Below are 26,636 nucleotides of genomic sequence, written 5' to 3'. Positions count from 1 at the left end.
ATGGAGAAAGAGAATTTAGAGGTGGTGGCACAAGTTGGAGGTGGGGGGTGACAGGAGCCCTGGGTATGATACTGGTCAATGCTCCCAATACTGTGCCTTAAGCACAGTCAAGTGGTTCAGTACAAGTCCCCAGGAGGATCTGCCTGCATCTTTCCCATCTGCTCTTCCTCCTGACTCTGCTATTTCTGTCAGCGCTGTCTCCATTCGCTCTTGCCAACATGCAGAATCTTGCTTGGGACAGCAGACTCCCTTCTCCCTCTCTGCTCATATCCAGTGAATTGTCAAGTGCACCACTTTCCCCTGGGTAGCACCTCCTACCTCTGTGCACTGCTCTCTTCCCATACCACCACGTGAACCCAGGGACTCACGAATATCTACGGAGACAACTGCGCTTGGCCCTATAGGTCTCTGAAGAACTCTGGAATTGATTATGTGACTTGGGAGATGCTGGCAAAGCCCCACACAGCATGGTATGTCTACATCAAAGCAGGCGCCTTGCTGTTCGCATAGCAGAACTAAAGTAGCTTAAAGGAAAATTTAGAGACATCTTCACCCCAAATGGACTATTTGTGCCCGACCTGAGCTCGTACTGGTCCGATCAGCCACAGTTGGACACGCTGTACCTTGACCCCAACATCATGACGTCATTCTGGTCCTCTTTAAGAGTGAAGGACAACAACTTGCCTCCCAACAGCTGTTCTCCACAGTAGCTCCACAATCCTACCAGACTAATTTTCCTCCTCTAGAGTTTTGGTCATATCACTGCTCTGCCCAAAAACCTTTAGTGTTTGTGGCAGCCTAACAAGCGGCATTCTATCATTAAGGTTCCTTCCAGCTTTGCCACTTTGTGCTTTAAGGCCCTTTCAAGCTTTCAAATTAGGGCAGCTAACTGCCGGGCCTGGACTCAGGAAGACTCATTTTTCCGAGTTCAAATCTGGCCTCAGACACTTACTAGCTGTGTGACCCTGGGCAAGTCACTTAACCCTGGTCTGCATCAGTTTCCTCATTTATAAAATGAGCCAGAGAAGAAAATGGCAAACTGCTCCAGTGTCTTTGCCAAAAAAACCCCAAACAGGGTCACAAAGAGTCGGGCTTGACTGAAATGACTGAACAGGATGGCCTAACTTCAAATCTCTTTGTTGGGCATTCGAGGCCCAGCATGAGCTGGGACCATTTTACCTTTCCAGCCTTAACTCATCCTATTTACATTGCAAGAGAGAGTCAGAATTTTACGTTCCAAGCATGCTGGACAAGGAGATGCCCCTCTCCTCCGTACCAGCCTTTCCAGCTTCCATGTTTTTGCTTAAGCCTTTTCTTCTTCCTAGAAAGTCCTTTTCCTTCTTTGCATATTGAACTCCTACCCACAGTTTATGGCTTAACTCAATACTACCCTCCTTTCTATAGTTTCCACTCATCTCTGCCCCTAGGCTGGTAACAAACTTTTCAAGTTTCCCATAAGAGGGTGGGTGAAGTAAGAGACAGAGATCTGGCCTCTGAGGCAGAAAGACCTGAGTTCAGGTCTCGCCTTTGACATGCCCTGGTTGTATTATCCTGAGTGAGTCAGCTCTTGGTGCCACCAGGTAATTAAGACCCTAAACTGCAGAGAAGGTGTTAATTTGCATGGATAGGGAGTTTATTCCTGGGAGCTCCCTACACCAATGAAATCACAGATCCAGGAAAAAAAAAAGCTATCTATGTATGTCTCATGCCACTCACAAAAACTAAGCTCCACTACTCTCAGGGTCTCTGAGCCTCGGTTTCCTCGTCTCATCTAAAAATGGGAAGAATCTCACGCGTATTATCTGATAGGTAAGCTGTGAACATCCAAATGAGATTACGTATATAAAAGCCCTTTATACGCTTAAGGACAACTCCAGGCACAATGTCCCACCTAAACTCTGTACTGCCTCCAGTAAGTGCACCCAGCAGGCACTCAAAGGAACAAAGCTCAAGTCTAGAGGGACGACACTGAAGCAGCTTAACCCTGAGAAACCCACAGTGACCAAGGCCTAGTGTAAACCTCTATTAGATCTAGACAGGAGAGCTAGGATGGGCCAGCCCACTCCCCAGCACTGAGGAAGCCTTCTCGCATAGGCTGATTCTGCACAGACCGCCTCAATCCAGCTTGCTCTCACTCTAACCAATAGAGACACGAAAGCTCAGCCCTTCATTTTTCAGTCACGCCTGACTCCAGGACACAAAGTGGCGGAGAAGCAAGAGGCCTAAGATTTGAATCACAAGCCGTGGCTTTCCCCCTTGCCTTTCCTGAGCCTCCCTCTCTCTTCTGTAAGATGGAGATCATGAGTAGGGAGCATGCTTCACCACTGATTGGAGAGTTCTCTTGTTTCTAACTATAAAGTATGATATAAATAGAGACCTATTATTATTCAACCAAATTTCCCACATTGCCTACTGAAGAAGTGAGTGAGCAGGACCAAGAGCTGATCACAGCTGCTTGTTTCCAGCATAAATTCCAAAAGGCAGCTGTGGCTGTCCTCTGGGACCGTCGGCCCTCAACATTCACCTGATAGTAGGCGGCTCGCTGTAGCTGATCTGTGGCTCTTTCAACGTGCACCTCAGAGCTCTCCACGTTGGCTTCTATGCTATCTGAAAAAGCAAGAGACACTGGCTGTCAACACACACAGAATCACACACACACACACACACACAGAGAATCACACACACACACCCCCCCAACTCCCACGGCAATGAACTGAGAGCCCTCCCTGCTGTCCCTCTGGTGCTCCTCTCTCTGCTGCCCGGGGCTGCTTGTATATATTGACAGCGCAGAGGAGTCAGGAGTCGCTGATGCTACATTTGTGTGGTTGAGGGAGCTGAAGCTTAGGCACAACAACCGTGGCAAAAAACAGCCCGGCAGACACTTAGGTGATAGAGTTAAGATAGAAATAGGCACATGGAGCTTAGACTGTAAGAAAGCCTGCCATGATTCTTACTTTTAAAATGAGAGGGTATTTGTTATGGGAATTCTGTTTCAATATGTCCAACAATACACACAAGGCTCTTGCGCATAGTCTAACTGTATTCTTTTTCAACACAAATGCAAACACACAGTGAGGCTTTTTCAGGGCCCCTCTCCCCGCCCCCCCTTTTTGTTTTTTGCTAAATCAACAACAGTACATACCAATCAAATCTCCCTGATCATGGATCATCATGGCCAAATCTTTAAATATCTGATTGACGTCCAAAATGTCGGCCTGTAGGACACAACAATCTTAAGCAACATTTTGATTCATTTTCTCTATTCCTTCCTCAGGCCTGTTCCATGCTTCAGTTGTTAACATGAGAGGAATGTATATGTTTGCAAGTGTTTATAAACTTAACCATAGGTACTCAGGACTATTTCCCTATAAATTGTGAGTAAAGATGATGAAGTAATTAATGATGGTCAAACAGTTGAATGATAAGGTCTGAAGCCACAGGCAGAGGGTTTAGAAAACAGCAAGAGGACAGGATGTGGAGGGCACTGTAGATGGTTTTCTCAAGGAATTTAGTCATGAAAGGGAGAGGAGATGTAGGATGATAGCAAAGATGGTCTGGTTGGGTCAACTGAAGATTTTTTTCTTTTTAAAGGAAGGAGATGTATGTTTGTAGGCAGTAGGGAGGCAGCCAGTAGATGGTGAGGGATTGAACATTAGTGAAAGAGAAGGGATGATAGAGATGGCACTATGCTGGAGAAGACAGGATACAATGGGACCAAGGGTGCCTGTAGCGCAGGCCTGCACCACATATGGCCCCAGGGTGATATGTTGTGCAAACCTGTTTTAAATCCCCTACATTTTTCACCGGTTGCAGGCTGAATGTTGAGCAGGCCTGCTGTAGAGGGTTTTGTCCTTCTAGAGAACAGCTATCCTTGCCATGATTCCCACAAACAGACACTTATGGAACATAGCCACTTCTGCTAAAAAACTAGTTTTGAAAAAGTTTGTTCCAACATGACAGATATATTAGGACGTGCAATTTCGCTTGCAAGAAACAGCAAGACTATAGAAACCCAAACCTAGCTGAACAAGTCACTGAAGAATGCACAAAATGCACACACTTCAAACAAGTACCAGCTACCTCAGTTCACACGCGCATTACTGTATAAGTTGTGTTCTGCTACTCTTTTGCATCTGTGAACTTTTCTATGTAAAAAACATTCATTCAACAGCGTAAGCTGAATGAGGTTCAGACTCAGGTCTTTAAGGTCACCCTCTCACCTGTACCCACTGACTTAGCCAGCTTGGGCCCCATGGGAACTGGGTGGCAGATGGAGGACTTATGGCTCTACTTCATAAACTCATGTGTTTTGAGAGAAATTCCTGGAGGAATAATATAACAAAAGGACTCAGATAGCTTCATGGACAGTGCAAACTGCAAAGGCCAGGATCCTCCTCTTACCTCCAGTTGCCTGATCGCAGTTTCTCGCTCCTTGATAAGTTCAAGGTCTTGCTCTGTAATGGCCAACTCATCTTCCTGTGACTGCATCTGATTCCACTCTTCATTGCTAAGGAAGTAACAGATATAGCCACTGAGACTCCACAGCTTCTGAGCAGAAGATGCATATGATATATAATACAGGCATCTGGCTTGCCAGAGAAGCTTCTCCAAGGCTGGTTACCAGGCCTTCTCTAGGGAATTATGGTTATCAAGAGGAAAAGTATGGCATTTAAATAGGATTACAAAATTGAGAATAGAGTAGGGAATGAAGAATCAGAGAGGAATTAGACCGTTAGGAATTTCCTTGAGAAAGTTACAGTCTCAAATTCTTCCATTAAAGCCCGTTTCTGCTCAATATTAGCTGGATGATACTGTCTAACCTCAAATTCTTTAACTGTAAGTGATAGGGCTGGACAAGACCGGAGATCATCTAAGATTCCTCTTGGCTTTAAGTCTATGATGTGCATATCCTGCCTAGGCTAAAGTTTGGGAGTGCTCTTCCTTTGTCTCTTCAAATACAGTGTCCAAAAGTCTGAGTGCAGATTTAAGCTTTAATAACTTAATGTAAGCTTAAACTCTAATAGCTTAAAATGCACTCAGACTTTTAGGACACCCTGAGTATAATGAAGGACCTAACTAAATGAATTTTCAATGGACATTTCTTTTTAACCTAACACTAATGGAGAAAAGTTGGTGCAAAATTAAAGGACACAACAGGCTTATTTTCATATGTCAAAGGTGATAAAGAGGCATATTCTATTTTTCTCTAGATAGACTACATTAAAAATCTAGCACTGGACATTTTCTGTGTGCCAAGCATTTGTTGCTTGTTTATTTCATATTATTCCAAATGTTCCTTGGAATAGGAATTGTGTCCATTTTACAGATGAGATAATATTGGTTAAAAAAAAAAAAGGTAAAAGGCCATAGCCTGGTACACAAACAAGCACATACAAATTCCTGGTCTCTAAGTCTGATGACTATTGTGGAGTCCAGTGCATCAGGGTGACCAACAGCAAAGATGGAGCTTCTTTTTGGAAATTTCTATCTTCCTTGAACTTGGTTCCACCATAAAGCAAGAATCTTAAATCTGCCTTCAGCTGCTGTATTTTATGTAGCTCTGTATTTTTTAAAAATTAAGACACAGTTAAATTCCATTTCCCAACATCTAACAAGATGGAGAGATAATCACACTTTACCTGTCAAATGAGACAAGCTGCTCCTCTCTCTGCCTCTCCTCCACCTATGAAAGAGGAGGGATTATTGCTGCTGGTATCCAGAAACACACCAGAGACACACAGCACACCTGATAGCTTTCGCTTAAATAAGAAAGGAAGAGACATGGTCTGAAGAGGAAGACACTCTGCCACGAGTGAGTGGCTGGGTGTAAAGCGGTTAAAGAGAAATCTGTACTTGGGTCTAGCCTTAAGAGGGAAGACTGATCGAATGGTACCACAGAGAAAACAGATGTGACTGGAGAAATCGATCATCAAGAACCACAGCCTGCCAGGCTAGAGAGGAAAGACTGGAAACTTAGAGGAACACAAAATGTCAGCGAGACAGGTTTTAGAAGGATGACATCAATATTACATTAGAAATTGGCTTTGCACAAGACAGAGCAACTTTAAAACCAGCCTGACATTTTCTGAGGACTGTGTTTGTGCTTAACAGCAAGGAAAACAAAAGCTAAAGAGGAAAGCCTGGGAGAAAAAGTCAGAAAATTGAAACACTTTCCTCTTGGAAACAAACTTACAGAGAGGCGGGATCCTGCTCTCGCTCGGGCGACAGTCTCCTTCTCCTTCTCAGACACTTTCCTCTGAACAGCCTGAAAGTTGTTCAATGCTACAGAGAAGTCATTCATCAAACGCTCCTTCTGAAGTTTCTGCAGGCGCTAAGGAGATGAAATGGAATATTAAATTAGAATTTGAATTTCTTTAAGTATTCAATTCCCACTAAGGCCAAAACTACATGCACACCTGGGCTGCTGAAAACAAAAAAGTGACTATAAAGCAGTCTCCTTCTCCTTCCAAAGCCCTTAGTCCTTGGGAAGACCAATCTGTTCATGTTCTAGGCCAAACTGGCTATTCCTTCTTTTAAGCTAACTCATCATTTCACACTGTTTTGTTTTTTTTCCAGAAACTCAAAAGGGAATTCTAAATCTTTATTCCTCACAAAAGAATGTGATGTGGAAGAAAAAAATACTTCCAAACACAGAATAGATGTTTTTCTTCAAAAAGACCTCTGCCAGAATAAGAAAGCTCTCCTCTAGACCACACCCACAGCTGCCTTGAAACCCCCAGAGGCACCTTCTTCATGGGAAAATTTTAAGTTCAAGGGCTAAGTCTTGGTGACACTAAAAGCCACTCTGTCCAGCTGCAGTACTTGCTTAAACTGTAGACTGGGATGCTCCTGTCCTCATCAACAATCATTTATTTCTCACTAAATTAGAATTTGACCTTGTTTAAATGTAGGCATTTCCCACTATGAGCAAACTACCCTCTTGGGTTGCTGGAAACAATAAGAAAGTGACTACAAAATAGTCTCATTCCACAGACCTAATCCTCGGGAACCCAGGTCTGTTCATTTTCTGGGCCGTGTATTGTGTGTGCCTAGCATATGTAAAATATTATACAAGATGTTAAGGGAATGGAAAGAGACAGGTATTAGAGACATTATAAAGTGACATAAAATATACTTATTATGCATCTACTATGCGCAGAGCCCAGCCTTCAAGGAGTTTGCAACCTAATTAGAGACATATGGGACTTTTGTGTTAAAAATATTTAACACCAAGAGGTACATGCTAAATACCAAATGACCATAAGAAAGTGCAGGATAGTGCAGAGAAGGTCTTTACAAAGATTTGCTTGGAGTTTCAGGATTCCTGAGTGTGGCAAAAAAGATAACAGAGTCAGGGTTGTGATAAATAGAAATGAATGGGGTCACATTCAATCAATCAAAAAGGATCTACACACACACACATACTGAACACAACATGCATTTTTTTATAGGGAAGATGCCAGCAGCTGGAAGAAAGGCTATGGGTGTCCCTTGAGCAGAGTTACAAAGGAAACAGGATCCTAAGAGATAACAGTGAGGCTGAAGTGCATTCCAGACACAAGGAAAGCCAGAGCAAAGATTGAGGTTAGGAAATGGAATGTCCTGTGTGGGGAAGAAGGAAGGCCAGTGTAGCTGTACCAGAGAGTGGGAAAAAGGGGAGTAAGATGGCTAGAAAGGTAAATTGGTACCACACTGGGAAGGGATTAAAAAACTGAACAAAGGAGATACTTCTGTGATGATAGACCTCTACTTTTTATTCTATATAGCTGATCTGTAATTATTCCAGCTAACAGGAGTAGCGAGGTACAATGGAAAGGACATGGGATGTGGAGTAAGAACACCTGAGCTCACTTACTTTGTGACCCTGAGCAAATCACTTAACCTTTCTGCCTCAGTTTCCTCATCTGTAAAAAAAGGATAATAACAGCACCTACCTCCTCAAGTTTTTGTAAGAATCAAATGAGATAATAAATGTAAAGCACTCTGTAACTTAAAGTGCTTTATTAAAGTTAGCTGTTATTTCCTCATATGTGAAATGAGGAGGCAGGGCATGCTGATCCCTTTTTGTCCCTTTCAGCTCTAAATCTGTGAGTCTGTGAGAGGAAAATGATAGCACAGATAATCCAAAAGTGATTTTTCTTTGACTTAGGAACATATTACATAATTTTGGTGGGTAACAAATTTAACCAATTCTATTTTGCTTAAGTTACTTTGTGGTCCCTGACCACACGTTAATTGGGCACAGAGTGTAGACAAACTAGAAATGTATTTGTGTGGGGAGGGGAAGTATGCCCAGGATTAAAACTCTGTCATGAGTAACCCAAAAGCAGATAATCTATACGTAAATACAGTCAACTTGTAATTATCAAGAAAAACTTTATTTTATCATCACTATCACAGAGGAAGATGAACACCTCAGATGGTTAAGCTCTTCATTACTCCCAGAATTTAGCTATTTAGAGGGGATGGTACAACTGGAGCTGGTGAAAATGCGCTTCTTCACTTTGGACCTTCCTGCAGATAGATAAGACAATCCTGAGAAAGGGTGCCTGCCTCCAATGCCAAAGCACCTGTTTACCCAAATAGAGACAACACAAATATAAAGTAATCATCATCTGGCCAACAAAGGAAGTTGTTTTGTTTGATTATGCTTGAATACATTACAAAAGTTTTGTTTTTCTTTTTCAACCGAGCAGTGTAGTGCAGGTGGGGGAAAGAAAAGATTTTTGTTAGATGAAAAAAAAATTAAATTAAAAATAATCTGTTAAGATAACTGCTTTCAACTCCTCACTGAGCTGCAATCTTTACCACACGATATCTTGATAAATAAACTGACATTAGTTAAATTATAAGAGATCTTTCAGTGTCTGATTGCGGCCTATAGGATAAAGATCCACAGTTCCCTGGAATGTTTTGCAAGGAAAAAAATTTTAATTAAATTTTATTTATAAAAAATTATAAAATAATATAACTAATGTCACCAAATTCCTCCATGGCTCAGCTTTTCTATGAAGCCTTCCCTAATTACATCCTCCAAATGGTATGTAATTGCGCTCTTCATCTCCAAGGACATTCTCTCACAATCATACTGCACATTCACAGTTGATCTTAGAGTATAGTTATATGTGTACTCTTTGTGTAAGGCTCACAAGGGCAGGGACTGACATTTAAAAGCATCCACAGTCTGGCTCCCCTTGACCTTTCCTGTCACATGCTTTATGTACGCCCTCTATGTAGCAACCCAACTATATTTTTCACTGTCTCTCTTTTAGTCCTTCCCTCTCCTGTCTCTGTGCTATTGCTTATACTCTCACCTATTCCTTGGCATGGATTTACCTTCCTCATCTCTTCTGTTGAAATATCTTCCCTTCAAGCCCCAATTTAAATGCCGTCTTCTCCATGAAGCCTTTCCCTTTCTGAACAGAAAGTAAACCTTCTGTGCAAAAACTTCTCAAAACACTTTGTCTGGATCTTTCTCTCTATTTGTTACATTCTGTTTGGTATTATGTAATTCTGTTTGTAGACTGCTTATCTCCACTAATTGATGGTAAACTACTTGACAACAGGAGATGGTACATAATCCGATCTTTAGATTTCTAGGATCTAGCATCATGTTCTAGACATAATAGGTGTTTAATCACTGAATGATAGTTTTAGAGCCGGAAGGGGCCTTAGAGACCACCTGATCCAACCCTCTCACTTTACTGAGGAGGAAAGTGAGTTGTGCAAGGGGTGAACGGCAGAGCTGAGAATTGTTTGCTAAACTATTCACCTTTGTATCCCTGTAAAGTACCAAGCACCAAGTCTGCACACTATATGTGTACAATACTTATTGTACTGAAATTTTCTGTTTGAGAGAGAAAGTGATTTCTACTTAACCACGGTATCAACAAACATTTATTGAACACCTATTACTTACTGACCCCGAGGAGCTATATGTGCGTTTATATGTGCATATACATATATATACACACACACACACACACATATATATATATATATATCTATACACACATACATATGTTCTAAAATAATAACAACGTGTCAAGATATTAGAAGACACCCTGTTTTCCAGAGCTATGGCCCAGCAAGCAGGCTGTGCCCTGAGCCTGGCATAACAACAATCCTTTGTACTCACCCTCTGGATGACCTCAGCCATGGCAAAACCCCAGAATTGGGACTTATGATTTCCCTTTTTCCCAAGGGATCCTGATCTAAGAGTTGGAGCTGCAGTTGATGTACTGCAGCCGAAAGTGATCAATCACATCTCCTGACACTCTGAATGATCCTTACACTTGTAATTACTAAGTGAACCGAACCAGGTTACACTCTTGTTCCCACCATACTAACTCTGGTTCTGTACCCCACTGAACAGATCACAAGGCTCAATGACCCTTAAGACTTGAGACAATCGCAAGTCTCAATGATTCTTTTAACTTGGAGACTATTTCCACGTGACCCAAGAACGCCCATATTGTCCCCAAAACGCCTGCATAACCACTCCTGCCTGCCACGGGAACTACTTACTCAAAAACTAAGAATGACTGTGTTGGGTCTTGTCTTTTTGTGGTTTTCATGTTTAAAAACCTTACCCCTGCCACAAGTGAGCAAGCCTTCCTTCTCAGGAGGACTTCTGCTTGCAAACATTTTCTTCACTTTGAAATGAAACTTTTATTTGATTCCTGGCACTTCTTGTCTCTACCTGCTTTGTTCGGCTCCGGCCACCCATAGGTTAGAGGCCAGGAAGTTCCGTTGGCTGACAAACACAATGGAAGATATGGTTAAATGTCATATAAGTTGTACACAACAGGACTCACTGGGGGTTGTGGTAATTAGAGAAGATTTTGTGGAGAAAGTAGGGATTGAGCTGGGCCTTGAAGAGCAGGCAGAACTTTAAGTGGGGTGGATGGCGAAATGGGCATCCAGGACAGGTGAATGTTATGAACAAAGGCACAGAAGCAGGAAATCACACAGCCCATATGCCAGGCAATAAGCCTCACGCTGTTTTTTGAAAAGTCTTAAAAGACCCCCCCCCAAAAAAAGGTACATTTTAAAGAGAGTATCCCTTTTACTTATTACTGCTGTCCACCAGGCTGTTCAGAGAACAGTTCAACCCGTGAATGACTCATTTTGGGTAGGGAAAGAGAAGGGGATACTATGTAAAGAATGATATCTTGGGGAATGAATCTAACCTTGCTTTGCAAATATACAACTGTTAAACATTCACCAGAAGTAAGTATCAAGATTTTCCTTCAACTAAAATCCTTTAGAATATAATCTTTCCTCCAAATGGGGAAAACACCAACCTGTTCTGAAGCCGACAGAGGGAGTGGCAATGATCCCAGCTCTTTCAGGCATTCATTTGTCTCCTTAGCGAGCTGATTTGCAGAATGTTGCAGTTGTTGTCTGAGAGAGAAAGGACTGTTTTAAGATGTCATTATTTCCCGGAGGGCTTTTATAGAATGGATCATTTTATTCCACAACTGAGGGGAAGGACACTTGAAAGTGGAGGGTAGAAATGAGTTTCTTGTGCTCAACAGAATCGAAGCAATGTTGCCAAGGTGATTCTCCTTCCAAGTACACAGCAAAGCAGCATCTGAAGAGTACTAGGCACCTACCTGGATGAGGCTTTCTGAAGGGACTACAGACTAAAATGTTAACTATTTCAGCAGAAAGATACACAAAAACATGAGTGAACAGTGAATAAAGAACACCCATCCTTTGTCAATTCTAGAATGTAGCTGCCAGTTTTGACAGGCGAGGGAGAAGAGCAATTTTTGCTTCTTGTAAAATCTGATTAGCTGGGCTATTATCAAGCTTTTGAGCTGGATACACGCAGTCCTGCATGCCTGGTATTGGTCATAGCCCACTGACTACAGGCTTCTCAGGCAAAGACACGTGAATAAAATGTGCCATAGACAGGACAGTTCTCTTGCACTGCCCATATTTCAGCTTCAGCCGTGGCTCCACACTTGCTTCTGGTCCTAGGTTGGTTCGATCCAAGCCTCCCCTGCCTGATTCTTCTTCCCTCCTAACTAACACAAGGTTAATTTTATATATAAAAGAAGTTGTTAACAATTTGTAGTCCCCTCAGAAAGCCTCTTACCTTGGCAACGTTGCTTCGATTCTGCTGAGCACCAGAAACTCATTCTCACCCTCAACCTATGTAGTTAAGGGGGGAAAACTTACAAGGGGTATGGAATGGAATGAATGAAAGAGTAAAGGAAATGTGATCTGTGAGGTGAGATTGGAGAAGCAGTGGAAATAGGAGACAAATTCCTTGTCTTCATGGTTTCCTTCTTTCTGCCCCCCTTTTAAAGATTTCTGCAGGAATGGTAGGGCCATGTACTTTCTTTTATTTTTTTAGTTTAATGTATTCACTTTTTTCAATTAACAAGCATTTTTTTTCCTCCCTCCCCTGGCCACCATAACTGAATAAAAAAAAAAAAAGAAAATCCTTGTAATAAATATGTAGCATCAAGTAAAGCAAACTCCCATATTGGTCCATGTGCTTCCAATTTATTAAATCTTGTCACTGAAAAGAGGCTTCTAGACCAGAGGAAGTAACTGAAAGAGAGAACTGACAAGTCCCACTTTCCTAAAAGTGGTATACCATGTAGCTATTTAGAGGCTTCTGCAAAGAAGTTCAAATACATGAAAAGCATTTTCTCATCCTCTGAATAAAATGAGAGAGGAAATATTAAAAATATTTTAGAGATGGGGAAATTGCAGTTCCAAGAGCAGAAATGGAGTCAAAACAAAGTGATTAAAAGAACCCAGGAATTCACTGTGCCAATCCATTGTTTTTCCTTCCCTTTTTTTTCTTTTAGAAATTGATGCCTCTTAGGGGCAGCTGGGTGGCGCAGTGGATAGAGCATCTGCCCTGAAGTCAGGAGGACCTGAGTTCAAATCCAGCCTTAGACCAAACACTTGACACTTGCTAGCTGTGTGACCCTGGGGCAAGTCACTTGACCCCAACTGCCTTAAGAAAAAAAAAAAATAAATTGATGCCTCTTGTTTTTGTTTTGCATCACAGTTATTTCCCAATATAATTCCTCACTCCATCCCCATTGATCTTTCCCTCAAAGAAACTAAGAAATACAGTTAGGCATAACCCAGATAATCAACAAACCAAGCAGATAAGTCTGCCAACACGGCTATACGGTCTTCTGGACTGGGAGAGTTTTACCTCTCTACCAAGCAAAGGGGGATGGGTATTTTATACTCTGTTCTCTGGAATCAAGTTCATTTACTGAAATTAATTTACAGTCAGCTAACTTTTAGTGATGTTACAATTTATATTACTATGGTCATTCCACTTTTCTTTCCCATTACATCTACCCTGGTACCTTTGGGCCATTTAAAATATTTTGATGGATCTGTGATCTCACTAGTGTGGGTTTTATTACAAGATAGATGGTCATTCATCCACACTTTCTCACCCTGAGCAACTCGTATCCTCATTCTCCTATGTAGCATATAGGAGGATTTTGTATTCTATACAGCTTTCAATCAACTAACTATATGACAGGAAAGATGGTGGTCTGCTGTACAGTGTCATTTGCAAAAGCCTCCCTGTTCCCTTGGAAAAAAAAACAAAACCTAACACTTTATATGTATGTATATTACTCAAAGATTTTGTAGAGATTGGAAAGTAGGCACAGGGATCAGCAGTTAGTAATCATTTATTGGTTGCTTTTTTTTTTTTTTGTAATGTCAGATATTTTTCCTCATCCTTTGGTATCTTTCCTCTTTCAACAATCTTAAGAATTGAGCCTTCACTTCTAGCATAGACTTGATCTTGGTCAGCTGCTTGGTCTTTCTATTTCAACTTTAATCAATCAACAAGCACGACTGAGCACTGTACTAAATGTTGGAGACACACACACAAAAAAAAAAAAGAAAAGAAAAGAAAAAGGAGGCTTCATGGGGCACATCAAGGAGTATGACGTTCAAGTCCAAATGTGGTGGTTCTACTACCACTGACGGAAAAAAAGGATCTGTTAGAGAATTGCTGACATTTTTCCCCCTCCATTTTTCAGTTGATCATTGTCCTCCTCAGTTCCATCCTTCAATGCTCTTGGAATGACATGGCTTGGTTGAGTTCCTTACCAAGCTTTCTGTAAACCTGTTTGTCCCTCCACTGCTTCACAAGGAAATACTGCTTGTGATTTTCCATCCTCCTCCAACATAAGATTTTGGAAATAAGTCTACATTCTAAACTGGTTGTGCCCTTGACTGTCCCATCTCTTCTTTTGGCAAGGAGATCAAACATCTGCTGGCTGAAGCTAGTCCTAGGCTGTTGGGTTTCTCTGTCGGGGCAGATTTACAATGGTTAAACTATACTAGCTAGTGAGTCTATCCATCTCCCATTTTCAGAGCTGACAGGTTGTTCAGATAAGATGAAATGGTCTCAATTGTGTACCAAAACTAATTTTATTCTTTCTCCTAATCTAAGGGATTGATTGTGATCTTTGTTCTAATAAGTTGATGGCCTAACTGTACACAGTTGATTCACAGATGACTCCTACAAAGGTAAACTGGTAATTTCTCATCTACTAAAATATCTTTGTGATGTTGTTTGGTGTTCATCAATCATATCCATTGCTCATTCCACTTCCCACCTGCAGCCCTGCCTGGTTTCAACTGCAAAGAACAAAGATGCCCCTCTCAGATACAAGCCCATCACTTCTAATTTCAGCACCAGGCTGCTAATTCTAAGCTTTGGATATCCCTCAGATTCCTCTCCCGTCTGACTGAAGGTCTGGAAAGCCTTCCTTTATAGAGGGCAGAAACTGGACTTCCAGCTCCCTCCACTTCTCATCTGCAACTATGGCTGGTTTCAAGTCCATGGAATAAGATGCTTGATGCCAGTACCATCCCACTCCCCCAAACTTTGCTTTCTTCCAGGTAATCCCTGGTATCCTGCCCCACCCCATCCTTTCCAGCTTCCTTTTGTGCATTATCTTTCCCCATTAGATTGTAAGATCCTTGAGGGCAGGGACTGTCTTTTTCTTATTTGTATCCCCAGGGCTTAGCACAGTACTTGGCACAAAGTGAGTGCTTACTAAATGTTTATTGCATCAAGAATTGAATGGAATTGCATCCTCACTCTTCTAGAAGAAAGTACTCATAGTATAGAGGTGAGAGGCTTCTACAAGGCAGTGCCAAAGTCTTAATGCAGTTTTAAGCTCTTAAGACTTTTGGGCCACCCCGTATATAATCTACAAGCTTCTGCCCTCTCTCATTCCTAACTCATACCATGCTTTCCAACATATTTTTCATCATCCTCCCTTACGCTCACCTCTACACTGAAGGCAGTAAGTTTTAAAGTATACGATGATTTAATTGAGATAGTCTTATTAAATTCTTCATAGAAATTTTTCAGTCTTTTTGTCCTCTGAAGGTGATGTTGAAGCACTGTTGTTCAGTTATTTTCAGTCATGTCCTACTCATTTGGGGTTTTATTGGCAAAGACACTGGAGGGGTTTACCAAATTCTTGTCCAGACCATTTTACAGATGAGGAAACTGAGGCAACAGGATGCAGTGACTTGCCCAGGGTCACATAGCTAGTAAGTGTCTGAGGCTGGATTTGAACTAGGGAAGATGAGTCTTCCTGAGTTCAGGCCCAACACTCTATCTATTACTGTACCACCTAGCTGTCCCATGTTGAAACACAAGCTATAATTATTTTGGTGATGGTCCTTTTGCAAATTCTATACAAAATGACCAAATGTCTCATGAAATACTTCTGCAATGACACTCATCTCTTACAGCAGTCACCTACTCTTGACCTCATCAGCTCCTGCATAGGCCATTACAGCCACGTCCTCCTTTGTCTCTCTGTTTCCAGTTTCATCCCTCTCTGCTCCATCCTCCACACAGCTACCAAACTGATAGTCCTAAAACAGAGTGATGAGTGATCCCATCCCTTATCTTTGCAAAAATCTTTTGTGGCTCCAGACTAACTTGCAAAATTCTCATCTTGGCCTTTACAATCCTTCACAATCTGGCCCCAGCCTACCTTTCCAGGATGATTTCACATTACTCCCCTTTACATTTAGAGATCTAGTAGCTAATTTAAGGTTTACAGATGGGCTAGAAAATGTGACCCTTATTTAAAATAAATAAATAAATATACTTTAAAAATATTTCTATTAGAAATAAATATACTGTTAATATTATGAGACAGATTGTTTGGAATTGGTTTCCCATTATAGACTTTCATGAACATTAACTACTAATGAGATTCATTTAAATAAAGATTCCAACCTAATTACAATTTTTTGAGAGGTGAGGCAATTAGGGTTAAGTAACTTGCCCAAGGTCACACAGCTAGTAAGTGTCTAAGGCTGAATTTGAACTCAAGTCCTTCTCACTCCAGGACCAGTGCTTTATTCACTGCGCCCAATAACAATTTGGGAATGGTAGGAGATCCCTTTCCAGCTTCCCCTAAAAGCTATGCTAAACTGCCTCAAGAAGAAGGCAAGCCAGATATTTGAGATTTTAGGTTAGGGAAGTTTATGACCTTCCACTAAATTCCTACTCTGGTGCCATGGAAGTGACTCAAGATTCCTGAAGGCTGTTGGGGGATGGGGAGAGGAGAGAAACTATAGTAGGTGCTATCAAATTAGAAAGACTTCAGTTTGGAGCTTACAGATATATGTCTTGATCTTGGTTCAAAGAAATTTGGCCATCAGGCAGTTCAGCAGGGCCACCTCACAAAGACAGTGCCCTACAGCACTGAAGATTTCTGAGTTTCAGTCAATGGGAGAAGTACCAACTACAATGAAAATCACAGATACTCGAAGTACAAAGCTCATGATAAACTAGCATTAAGTTTTGCTGCTTTCTATACCAGATCCAACTGTGACCTTAACGTTCCACAAGCTCTAATCCTGACCTCCAGAGCCCTGAGCTTCAATAAGCCCTGAAGGACCAAGAGGCCTCAGAAGCCTCAATGTTCTTACAGAGTTACTCACAGATTTTCCTGCAGTTTGCTAGAATCTTGCTTAGTCCCCAGTTGGCTCATCAAATTCTTGATCTGAGCAGCTGGAAAAAAAGAAAAAGAGAAAGATTTTTAATGAGGTGATGGGTAAAGGAAGAAAGTGCATCCATCACAGATGCCCTATACTTCTCTTATTTATCTCTTCATACCTTCCCAAATGCTTATTTATGAGGAAGCATGCTGGGATCAAAACCTAGGAAAATCTATTCTAGTCCAAACTAATGACAAGGTAGCTTTTTCTCTCATAGTATAACTATATCCTTTCTAGACATGAATTGTATCCCCCAGACAAGAGGGGCACTGTTTTGTCACTATGAAGTAAGATTTCACCAACACTCTCCCAGACCCACTATACTTCATTTTACCATGGGTCAACTTTGCCAGGGACCTTATGATTCCAGATTTCAATGAGCACCAATATGATATCACTAGCTTGCCTTCCTCATCAAGTTTTGACTAAATCAGGGCTTCTCAAACTTTCTTCCACTCATGACTTCTTTTCATTTAGACAGTATTTGTTGACCATTGCGTGGCCTGAAGGCATACGCAGTTCAAAGTGTGCATGCTTTGTGTTCAGAACCAAGGCTTCAGTGATGCAACCCGGGCTAACACTGCCAGAAACACCTCGGATTCATTACATGTTTGATTTCGAATTAATTTTTGATCATTGTGCATTCAGAAACTTTTTACTGTTGCCTAATTTTTCACCATCCCACATGTTGTCATGACCCACAGTTTAAAAAGCACCAGCTGGACTAGATTCAGTATTCCTACTTTTTTTTTTTTAATGTCCTTCTTTCTACACTTATCTTTCCTGGCTTAATTTTACCCTCCTCAAGTCTCTAGATTTCTAGGGTCTAGAGCTTGATTTTTTTTTCAAAATAGTATGTATTTTCAGATTGTAATTTTTTTTTTTGTACAGTCCAACTATACAAAACTGGTGGAGTCCTTTAATGCTTCATCATGATATCATGGTGATTTTGGATTCTCAAAGGTTTTGTAAGTGAAGGATAAACCATTGCAGGTCCTATTCAAGCTGAAATGGCTTTTCACTTTGGCCCATTTGACAGACTGTTTGTCTGTCATCCAAGGACCAGTCTAGCTAACTTAAGAAGAGACTCATCACTCAGCTGGCAACAGGATAATGAAATTTTTGGCCACAGTAACTCTCAAAGACAATCTCCTGAGTTGTAGAGAGGTTGTAATCTGACAGATGGCATGGGAGTATCCATACCAATAAAAGCACAGATTTTGAAAAATGGTAGCATCTTAAAGTATAATGTAGTGACAGCTGGCCATGATATAAGAACACTTAGAAAGAAAAATTTCTGCACAGATCAACCATATTTTATCTTCATGTTACAACACAACTTTAAAACAGTCTTCCCCATCCTTTCTGGATTATTGTTAAAACTCCAGGTGGCTTAATGGGCAACTTGTGGGAGTGGTTGGAGGAAAGCAGAATTGAATGAAAAAAACGAGTTATATGGCACAATGGATAGTGCTGGACCTAGAGTCAGGAGGACCTGATTTAAATCCTGCCTCTGATACTTATTACCTTTGTGACCCTGGGTAAGTCACTTATTCTGTCTGCCTTAATTTCCTCATTTGTAAAACAGGGATACTGATAGCATTTATCTTCTAGACTTCTTGTGAAAATCAAATGACATAATATTTTAAAGTGCTTTGCAAACCTTAAAGTGCAATATAAATGCTAGTTATTATAATTCATGAATTAAATTAAAATTTCTGCTGCTACAAATTCATTTTATAGTTCAACATCCTTCAAATTTATAGAATTTGGGGTCACCAGGCCACTGATTTATACCTGATACTGTCATCAAGCTGAAGTGCCCAAATCCTTTCCTGTTGTCAAAAACATGCTAATTAATATCCATTAACGAGCAATACTTTGCTTTTTAGGGGGAAATCTTCCGTCTGAGATAAAATGTTATCTATAACAGCACCAATAGCTCCCTCCACGAAAGTTCTCCTTTGATGCTTCTTGTGGCTTCTAGAGGCTATGCTAGTGCATGCAAGCTCTGAGAGTTTCTACAGTAAGCTGAAAAGGCTCTGAGAATGGTCCCAGGCCATAAACTGTCTGATGGCCCAAGCCCAAGACAGGTAAAAAACAGAAATGACCATCATCAGTAGGCTGACCACAAAGAATGAATTATTTGGCGATTGTGACCCATGAAACAGGCAAAAAATATAAAACAACTCTTGGTTCTGTGTGGCTTTTTTCCAAGATGACAGAAAAGAACCTGTTATTTTAAAGTGTATGACACTTCACTGCTGATGCTTAACATTGAAATGTCTGTCCAATGACTGATTCATTACTGGAGGAACTTCCCACAACCATATTACCATTGTTGCTCTAAATGAAACAAGAAGGCAAACAGAAGCAAAGAGGAAGGACAGTTCACAGTATCTCCCCGGGGGCCAAATAAAGGAGCTAATGAGGTTGCTTTCATTGTGCTCCCAAAGGCATGAAGAAATAGCATTTCATGGGTCACTTGTTCATTGCAAGTAGTACCCAGGATGAAAGAGACAAACTAAGAAAAGTCTGACAAGATTCTCTCAATTAAATCAACATATACCTTGGTACTTGGTAAATTCAACTGAAGAGAGAAAGTAGTAAAAAATATTATTCAAAATTAAGAAATGAAAGTGTTTTAGTGCTTGATAATGCTACAAGAATGCAAATGGACAACAAATCCTTGCAGAAGATTCTGTATATAACCCTCTTCCCTTTCTTACCCAATGAGCCATCCCTTTAGTAATAAAGATTAAAAGAGAAAGAACAAAAATCAGTTTAGTAAAACTAGCCAACCTCAATCACATCTTCCAGTAGATGCAAACTATACCCTTCATCCCCCACCTCTGCAATGAAAGAAGAGAGATGAATTTTCTCAACTCTGGGACCAAACTTGGTTATCATCATTTCATTTGTTTCTTTTTGTTCTTTCTAGCTACACTGTTGTAGTAATTGCGCATACTGTTTTCTTGGTTCTGTTGGATTCCTCCAAAATCAGTCACACAAGTCTTCTCTGGACTCTCTGAATCCTTCCTATTTATTATTCGGAGCAATTTTTCATATTGTTGATAGTTTGCAATTCGTTTGAATGTTGTTCATATCCCCTCACTAATTACACAGTAGGAAAAGGTTCAAAAGATTTTATAGAGAAGAGACGGAGTATGCATACAGATTGGTAGTTGCTAATATCTTTCTCGATCATCTTTTTTGGGTAACAATATCACTCATGATCACCAATAATATCACCAATGACTCATTTTAGGGGGAAATTTTCCCTCTGAGATGTACTGAAATTAATATCTAGGAACAGCTGAACAAATGTGGTATAAAAATATAATGGAATATTATGTTATAAGAAACAATGAAGATGAAAGAGATCAGAAGATTTGTACAAACTGATAAACAGTGAAGAAGGAGAACAAAGAAAATAATGTGCATAATGACTACAATAAGGTAAATGAGATGAACACTAAAACAAAACTGAACACTGTAATTGCATTGGCTAATACTAGTCCCATGGAACAGATGAGGAAACCCTGTCTTCCAACCCTGCCTAGGCGCAGCTGGTGGCAATGAGTACCTGACCTAGAGTCAGGAAGACTGGAGTTCAAGTATGACTTCAGATACTAAGTATGTAATTCTGGGAAAGCCACTTCACCTCTATCTGCCTCAGTTTCATCAACTATAAAATGAGAATAATAATAGTATTTATCCTCCAGAGCTGTTGGGAGGATCAAATGAGATAATATTTGTAAAGAGCTAGGCACAGTGCCTGGTGTAGAGTAGGGCTTAACAAATGGGTGTTTCCTTCCCTTCAATGGAAAACTAAAAGACTATGGGTTTGATCACTGCTATTAGTTGGTCTGACTTGACTGCTTTTCTTTGCTATAAGGGAAGGCTCCTAGTTGAGGGTGGGAAGGTAAATAGAGAGGAAGGAGTACACTTGGAAATGAATATGATTTTTAAAAAACTTTTCTAAAAAAAGAAATAACTAATTGCTAATACATGACAAAACAAACAAACCATGAGAATGGTCTATCCAGTATAAGGGTATGCTTGATGAAATCATAAGAACGGTAAAACTATTTTCACAACAGAACACACCTTCATAATCTCAGACTTGATCAATAGGTACAGAGAACGTGAGATCTCATCTTTTTATTATTTGTTGGTTACGAAAAAGCAATGGACTCAGTCAAACAAAAAGAAGCCTCAAAGGCTCTCTTTCTATGAGTATCTTCTGTGCATATGTTAAGACTGCACCTTGACAGGTACAACCATGGAGATGTACAGAGGTGCTCTCAACAAAGTAGACATTGAAGGAGGCAAAAAATAGGACATACAGGCTCATAAAAGGGGTTCACTAGCACAATAGAGAATATTCTGGTCAGAGTCCAAATAGGAGAACGGATTTCTATAGATGGTGAGAGTCTCTTGTTTGAGAACAACATTGTGCTGATTGAAGGAAGCCCTTTTCCATATTATAGGGCTTCTTCAATGAGGTCTATGGTCACTTTAAAGAGATCAGCCTAGCAATTTACATAGGAAAAAACAACTGAAGGGTGAATGTAAATTGCCTAGATTATGACATACAGTTAGATAGGAAGCTCATTAGTACACACAGCTTGGGCAGGTACTACTGAAAAATAATTATTAGCTCCCAGAATTGAATAGGAAAAACAGAATCACCTGGATTCCATATAAGAAACTGGAGTGCTTTCAATGGAAATGTTATATGCCTGCAAACTATTGAGCCCAAGATGATTTCAGAAGAATCAAAATTATAGGTGACAAAACGGTAATGGAAAGATTCACGGTAGGTACATTATCAGCAATGACATATGCCAGAAGTGGCATAAAGCACATCAATATCATTTTGTTTTGTTTTTCTGTTGTTTTCAGTCACGTCTGATTCTTCATGATTCTATGGACCACAGCATACCAAAACTGTCCATGGGGTTTTCTTGGCAAAGATACTGGAGTGGTTTTCCATTTCCTTCTCCAGTTCATTTTACAGATGAGGAAACTGCGGCAAACAGGGTGAAGTGACTTGCCTGGGTCATACAGCTACTGTCTGAGGCCCCATTTGAACCTGGATCTTCCAGACTCCAGGTGCAATGTTCTATCCACTGCGCCACCTTGCTGCCCACATCAAGAACCTGTATAACTCTAAGAAAGATGTGTGCTCAGTATAGCAAGGGATTAGAGAGAGACAGCCTGAGTGCTGCTCTAATATCCGTGAAGTATTTAAAAAAAAAAAAAAAAAGGCTTCCAAAACACTGGATGAGAAAATCTATTGAGTACTGATGGAAAGTTACAATCATGACAGAAGGGTTACAACCAGCACAGATGTACCTCACCCAAAAGATAAGAAGTCAGAGCCATGGCAGTAGTCAGGCAAATAGAGGCTGACCTTTGTATTTAAATATTGAGATTTAGAAAGTGCTTTCCTTGCAATTCCCCTCTGAGTCTGTGTGAGACTGTCCCCATTTTATAGACAGGGAGGCTGCATGGCAGTGGGTAGAAGGTATCAGGAAGACTGGGTTCGAACTCCACCTCTGACACATTCACTTCATTTCTCTGAACCACAGCTTCCTCATCAATGATAAAGGGCGGGAGCTACACAGGCTAAAACCTCAGCTCTGAGACCCTAAAACTGCCTTCATATCGTTGAATTTTCCTATCAAGAAAGCAGGCTAGGGGCAGCTAGGTGGTGCGGTGAATAGAGCACTGGACCTGGTATCAAGAGCACTGTGTGACCCTGGCCAAGCTGCTTAAAACCCCAACTGCCTCCAAAAAAGGAAAGAAAGCAAGAAAGCAGGCTTTCTTCAGAGCCCAGAGAAGACATGTGAATAGCTCACATGGTTTAGAATAACTTCACATGTATTAAGCATACTGGGATGCACAGCTTTATTGTTGGAAGATGCTACAGAACAGGGAGAAGATAACAATCTTCAGCAATTCTGCATGTTCTTGGTGAAAACATATGGCTATAGAGTTCCTTTGCATCTTGAGCTTTTCTAGGTTCCTTTCTCGAAACTATGAGAGGTTAGGATGGTTTTGTTTGCCAATTCAACATTTTTTTTGGGGGGTGGGGGCTAGGCCATGGGGTTAAGTAACTTGCCCAGGGTCACACAGCTAGGAAGTATGTGTCTGAAGCCGCATTTGAACTCAGGTCCTCCTGACTCCAAGGCCAGTGCTCTATCCACTCTGCCACCTAGCTGCCCCCCAATTCAACATTTTTAAGTGCTTAGTGTGTGCTAAGGATAGTGATAGGCTCTTTAGATAGAAAAGAATGCACAGGATCACTTGCTAGTTGGGGTGAAAGAACTCTTTCTCCTTTGACATACATATTCATTCATTCAATAAACATTTATTAAGTGCTTACTGTGTGCCAGAAGACTGGAAAGGGAAGAGGAAGGGCTTGAATGCCAAACAGAGCATTCTGTATTTGCTTCTGGAGGCAACAGAGATCCACTGGAGTTTACTGCGTAGGGGGTTAACATGATCAGACGCCTGAGAAATAGCCAGAGTAAACACTCACAAGTATGGACAAGCCTTGATCAGAACCCAACTACTTAGAACCCTCAGTTGACCTGGCCTCTTTCTCTCTTTTCAACTTTACACATCTATGGTCCAGGTCTACCTGCTGTTTCTTACACATGGCGCTCCACCTACCCTCTGCTATCCCAACACCAGGAATGCTTCTTACTTCTGCCTCTCAGAATCCCTGGCTCATCTCAAGGGCCCTCTTCTCCGAGAGGCCTTTCCAGTGTCACCAGCAGCCAGTGACTTCCCTTTGTGTATGTATCTTATATACACCTACATATGTATATGTTGCCTTGCCCATTAGAATGCAAGCTCTTTTAGGGAAAGGGCTGTTTTTGCCATTTTTTTTTAAATCCCCAGACTTAGCACAATGCTGAGCGTATAGTAAGCCCTAATAAAAGCTTGTTGATTGAATAATCTGCTGTAAATCAAAAAATTTACAAAGCTACAACTATTGTCCACTCAGCTGAAAGCACCGTGCTGGATAAGTTTTACTCGGGATTTACTTATTACAAGCTAATGGTCAGGATTTCCTGTTTAAAAAAAAGCAAAAACAAAAAACTCTCATTATCAGAAATCAGATAGATGATCCAAAACAATGCTGTGACAGGATTTCCTATTTTTAAAAACCCCTGATAATCAGAAACCAGATGGTCCAAACGAATACACATGCAAGTTCCTCAGTTTTGCTGCATTCCTTTTAAAGCTCTTTATGTATATTTTAGGCACGAGGACATCTTAACTTCCTCTATCACCAACATCTCCAAAGCAAGGACTGGCTAAAAATTTTTGAAAGACTAAGAATAAAATCATCAGGCAGTCTAACAACAGCTGATGTCTCAGTTTCATTATCTGTAAGATGAGATTAGATGATCTCTAAGAACATTTTCAGTTTTAACATCCTATGATTCAAATGAGGATCTGTTCTAAAATAAATATATTTCCTATAATTCAACATCAGGGCTTCAAGGAGTTAACAGTCTCCAAATGAACTCTGATCTATCCAAAACATAAAGTCCGTTGATAAGGAAGATACTGACAACAGCTCTCCAGCATCTGAACCACCAGATGACTCAGTATCTTAAGAAAAAATTGAAGTACATTAGTCAGATTATGGAGACAAAAACATATGCAGTAATTATGACCCTGCAATTTCCCATATATACCAGCACGGAAATTAAAATTGCATTTTCAGTTAAAAAACTGCAATTAAAATTACCAGGAAGAAAAGAGTTAGCAGTGTAACTACAACTGTAGACATCTTAAATGTGGACGCTGTCTGGCTCTAACAAAAACTAGAAACAGGCGACGTAGGCACAACGTCTTCTGTTTATCCTATTATCAAACTCAAAGAACAAGAAATAAATTTTTGAGCATCATGGTTTCAATGAAGTGAAGGGAAATATAGTGAGTGTAGGGGGACAGGGAAACATGCAGAGGTTTGGGATGTGTGAACTTAGCCAGATGACAAATGAGCAAACAGTTAAGGTATTCTTTCTATTTCATCTCTGAACGGCATCACAGATTCTCTACAAAGAGCTGAAAAGGAGGACAGACACTTCAGGCAGAACTGCTGAGGGTTAAAAGTCAGAATAAGAGAAAAGTAAAAGGATCCTAGGATGGTAGTTGGCAAGAAAAAGCTGGGAGAAAAGAGTTCCCCATCCTCAAATTTGTCTTAAGTGAGAAAAAATAAGTTCCACTCATTTACCTGAATTAGTAACATTTATGCCTCTAGTATTGTTAATTAAGAAATGATAACAATGTTACTACTTGCTTGCCAATCTTCCCCAATGAGAACTAACTATGGGTAATATTTAAAATAGACCAGTCTAATAACTGTATCGGCACAGCTCTGTTTTACTATAACTTTAATCCCCCTGAGAAACAAAATCAGATATTAAAACCAAAGAACAAGAAATTAAATATACAGTATCAAAATGAGCAAGATTTAAATGTCAGAAGACCTAAGTCCAAGCCCCAGCTCTTTCACTTATTAGCTCTGTGATGTTGGCCAGTCCCTTAACCTAGCTGAACCTCAATTTCAACACCAGTAAAAACAGGGATAATATTTGCACTATAAACCTCACACGGTTGCTTTGAAACTGTAAAGCACTATATAAATGAGAGTTATTAGTAGCTTATCATAGCATCGTGTCACTAAAGTCATCTTCCAGTATCTCATCATGGCATGGAAGTGACCCTGAGTTTTCAAAGGCTAGGCTAGTGGAATACAAGCTCAAGGAGGTCTCTCAAATCCAGGGATCATATTTTTATTGTCCAAGGACTATTTTGGGCAAGTTTGGTGAGGTTTATTGCCCAAGAATATGAATTTTTTTTGCTACAGTAACTCCTGAGGACTATCTACTAAGTTGTGAGAGAGCTGTACTTTATGTATATTGAAATATATGAACCCTATAACAGGGCTTTGAGGTTAACTTGTATTACAGTCATCTCTAAATGCAACTGGGAAAATCAACTAGTGAGTTTATCAGCTTTAACTTTTTCGATTCACAGAATTTCTATCTACCACATACTGCTTCTTGTTTTGTAAACTACTAATTAAATGCAAAGCAAAGTTTGACACAGTTCTTTAAACTCCTGAACGAGGTAGTAAAAATAGCACTGATCTCTGGATCGGAAGACTCAGGTTTGAGACCAGGGTTCCAGCATATACAAAGTGGAGATAATACTTTATTTCCTTATGAGATTGTTATGAGGAAAGTTTCTTTTTTTGCAAATCTTAAAGCATTATAAATATGCTGTTAATATTAATTGGTAAATATAATCACTCAAGATCAATTACTACTAATGACTAGTCTAGGAATATAGCTCCAATCACTAAAACACATAAAAGTAATGTACCTACAAAGATGATGCCACTTGACCTGGTGTCGTTAAGGTGTATGCTTTTAAATTGTTGTGTTTTTTTCCCACATAGGGAATGGATTACATAATGAGGAAGTAAGACAAGTCACAAACATAACACCTCTAATTGTGGCTTGACATATACTCCTATGTCATTTGGAGTCAGTCACTAAACT

At 40.4% G+C, this 26,636-nt stretch overlaps 1 protein-coding gene across 1 annotated transcript in view; it reads right to left on the bottom strand.

The window, feature by feature from the left end:
* The window catches only part of STX12 (syntaxin 12), a 29,673-nt gene that overhangs the window by 1,821 nt on the left and 1,216 nt on the right, over window positions 1-26,636 (bottom strand). Inside the window, exons 2-8 of the mRNA XM_027864888.1 lie at window positions 16,984-17,053; window positions 11,307-11,406; window positions 6,194-6,331; window positions 5,640-5,683; window positions 4,402-4,507; window positions 3,143-3,215; window positions 2,525-2,607 (exon numbers count right to left, since the gene is read on the bottom strand). Of these exons, the coding sequence (XP_027720689.1) occupies window positions 2,525-2,607; window positions 3,143-3,215; window positions 4,402-4,507; window positions 5,640-5,683; window positions 6,194-6,331; window positions 11,307-11,406; window positions 16,984-17,053 (614 nt within the window). The remainder of the gene's footprint in view (window positions 1-2,524; window positions 2,608-3,142; window positions 3,216-4,401; window positions 4,508-5,639; window positions 5,684-6,193; window positions 6,332-11,306; window positions 11,407-16,983; window positions 17,054-26,636) is intronic.

This window comes from Vombatus ursinus, unplaced genomic scaffold (genome assembly GCF_900497805.2).
Source record: "Vombatus ursinus unplaced genomic scaffold, bare-nosed wombat genome assembly UNPS02014777.1, whole genome shotgun sequence".
NCBI classification, from domain to species: Eukaryota; Metazoa; Chordata; class Mammalia; order Diprotodontia; family Vombatidae; genus Vombatus; species Vombatus ursinus.
This window is presented reverse-complemented; position numbering and strand designations above follow the sequence as displayed.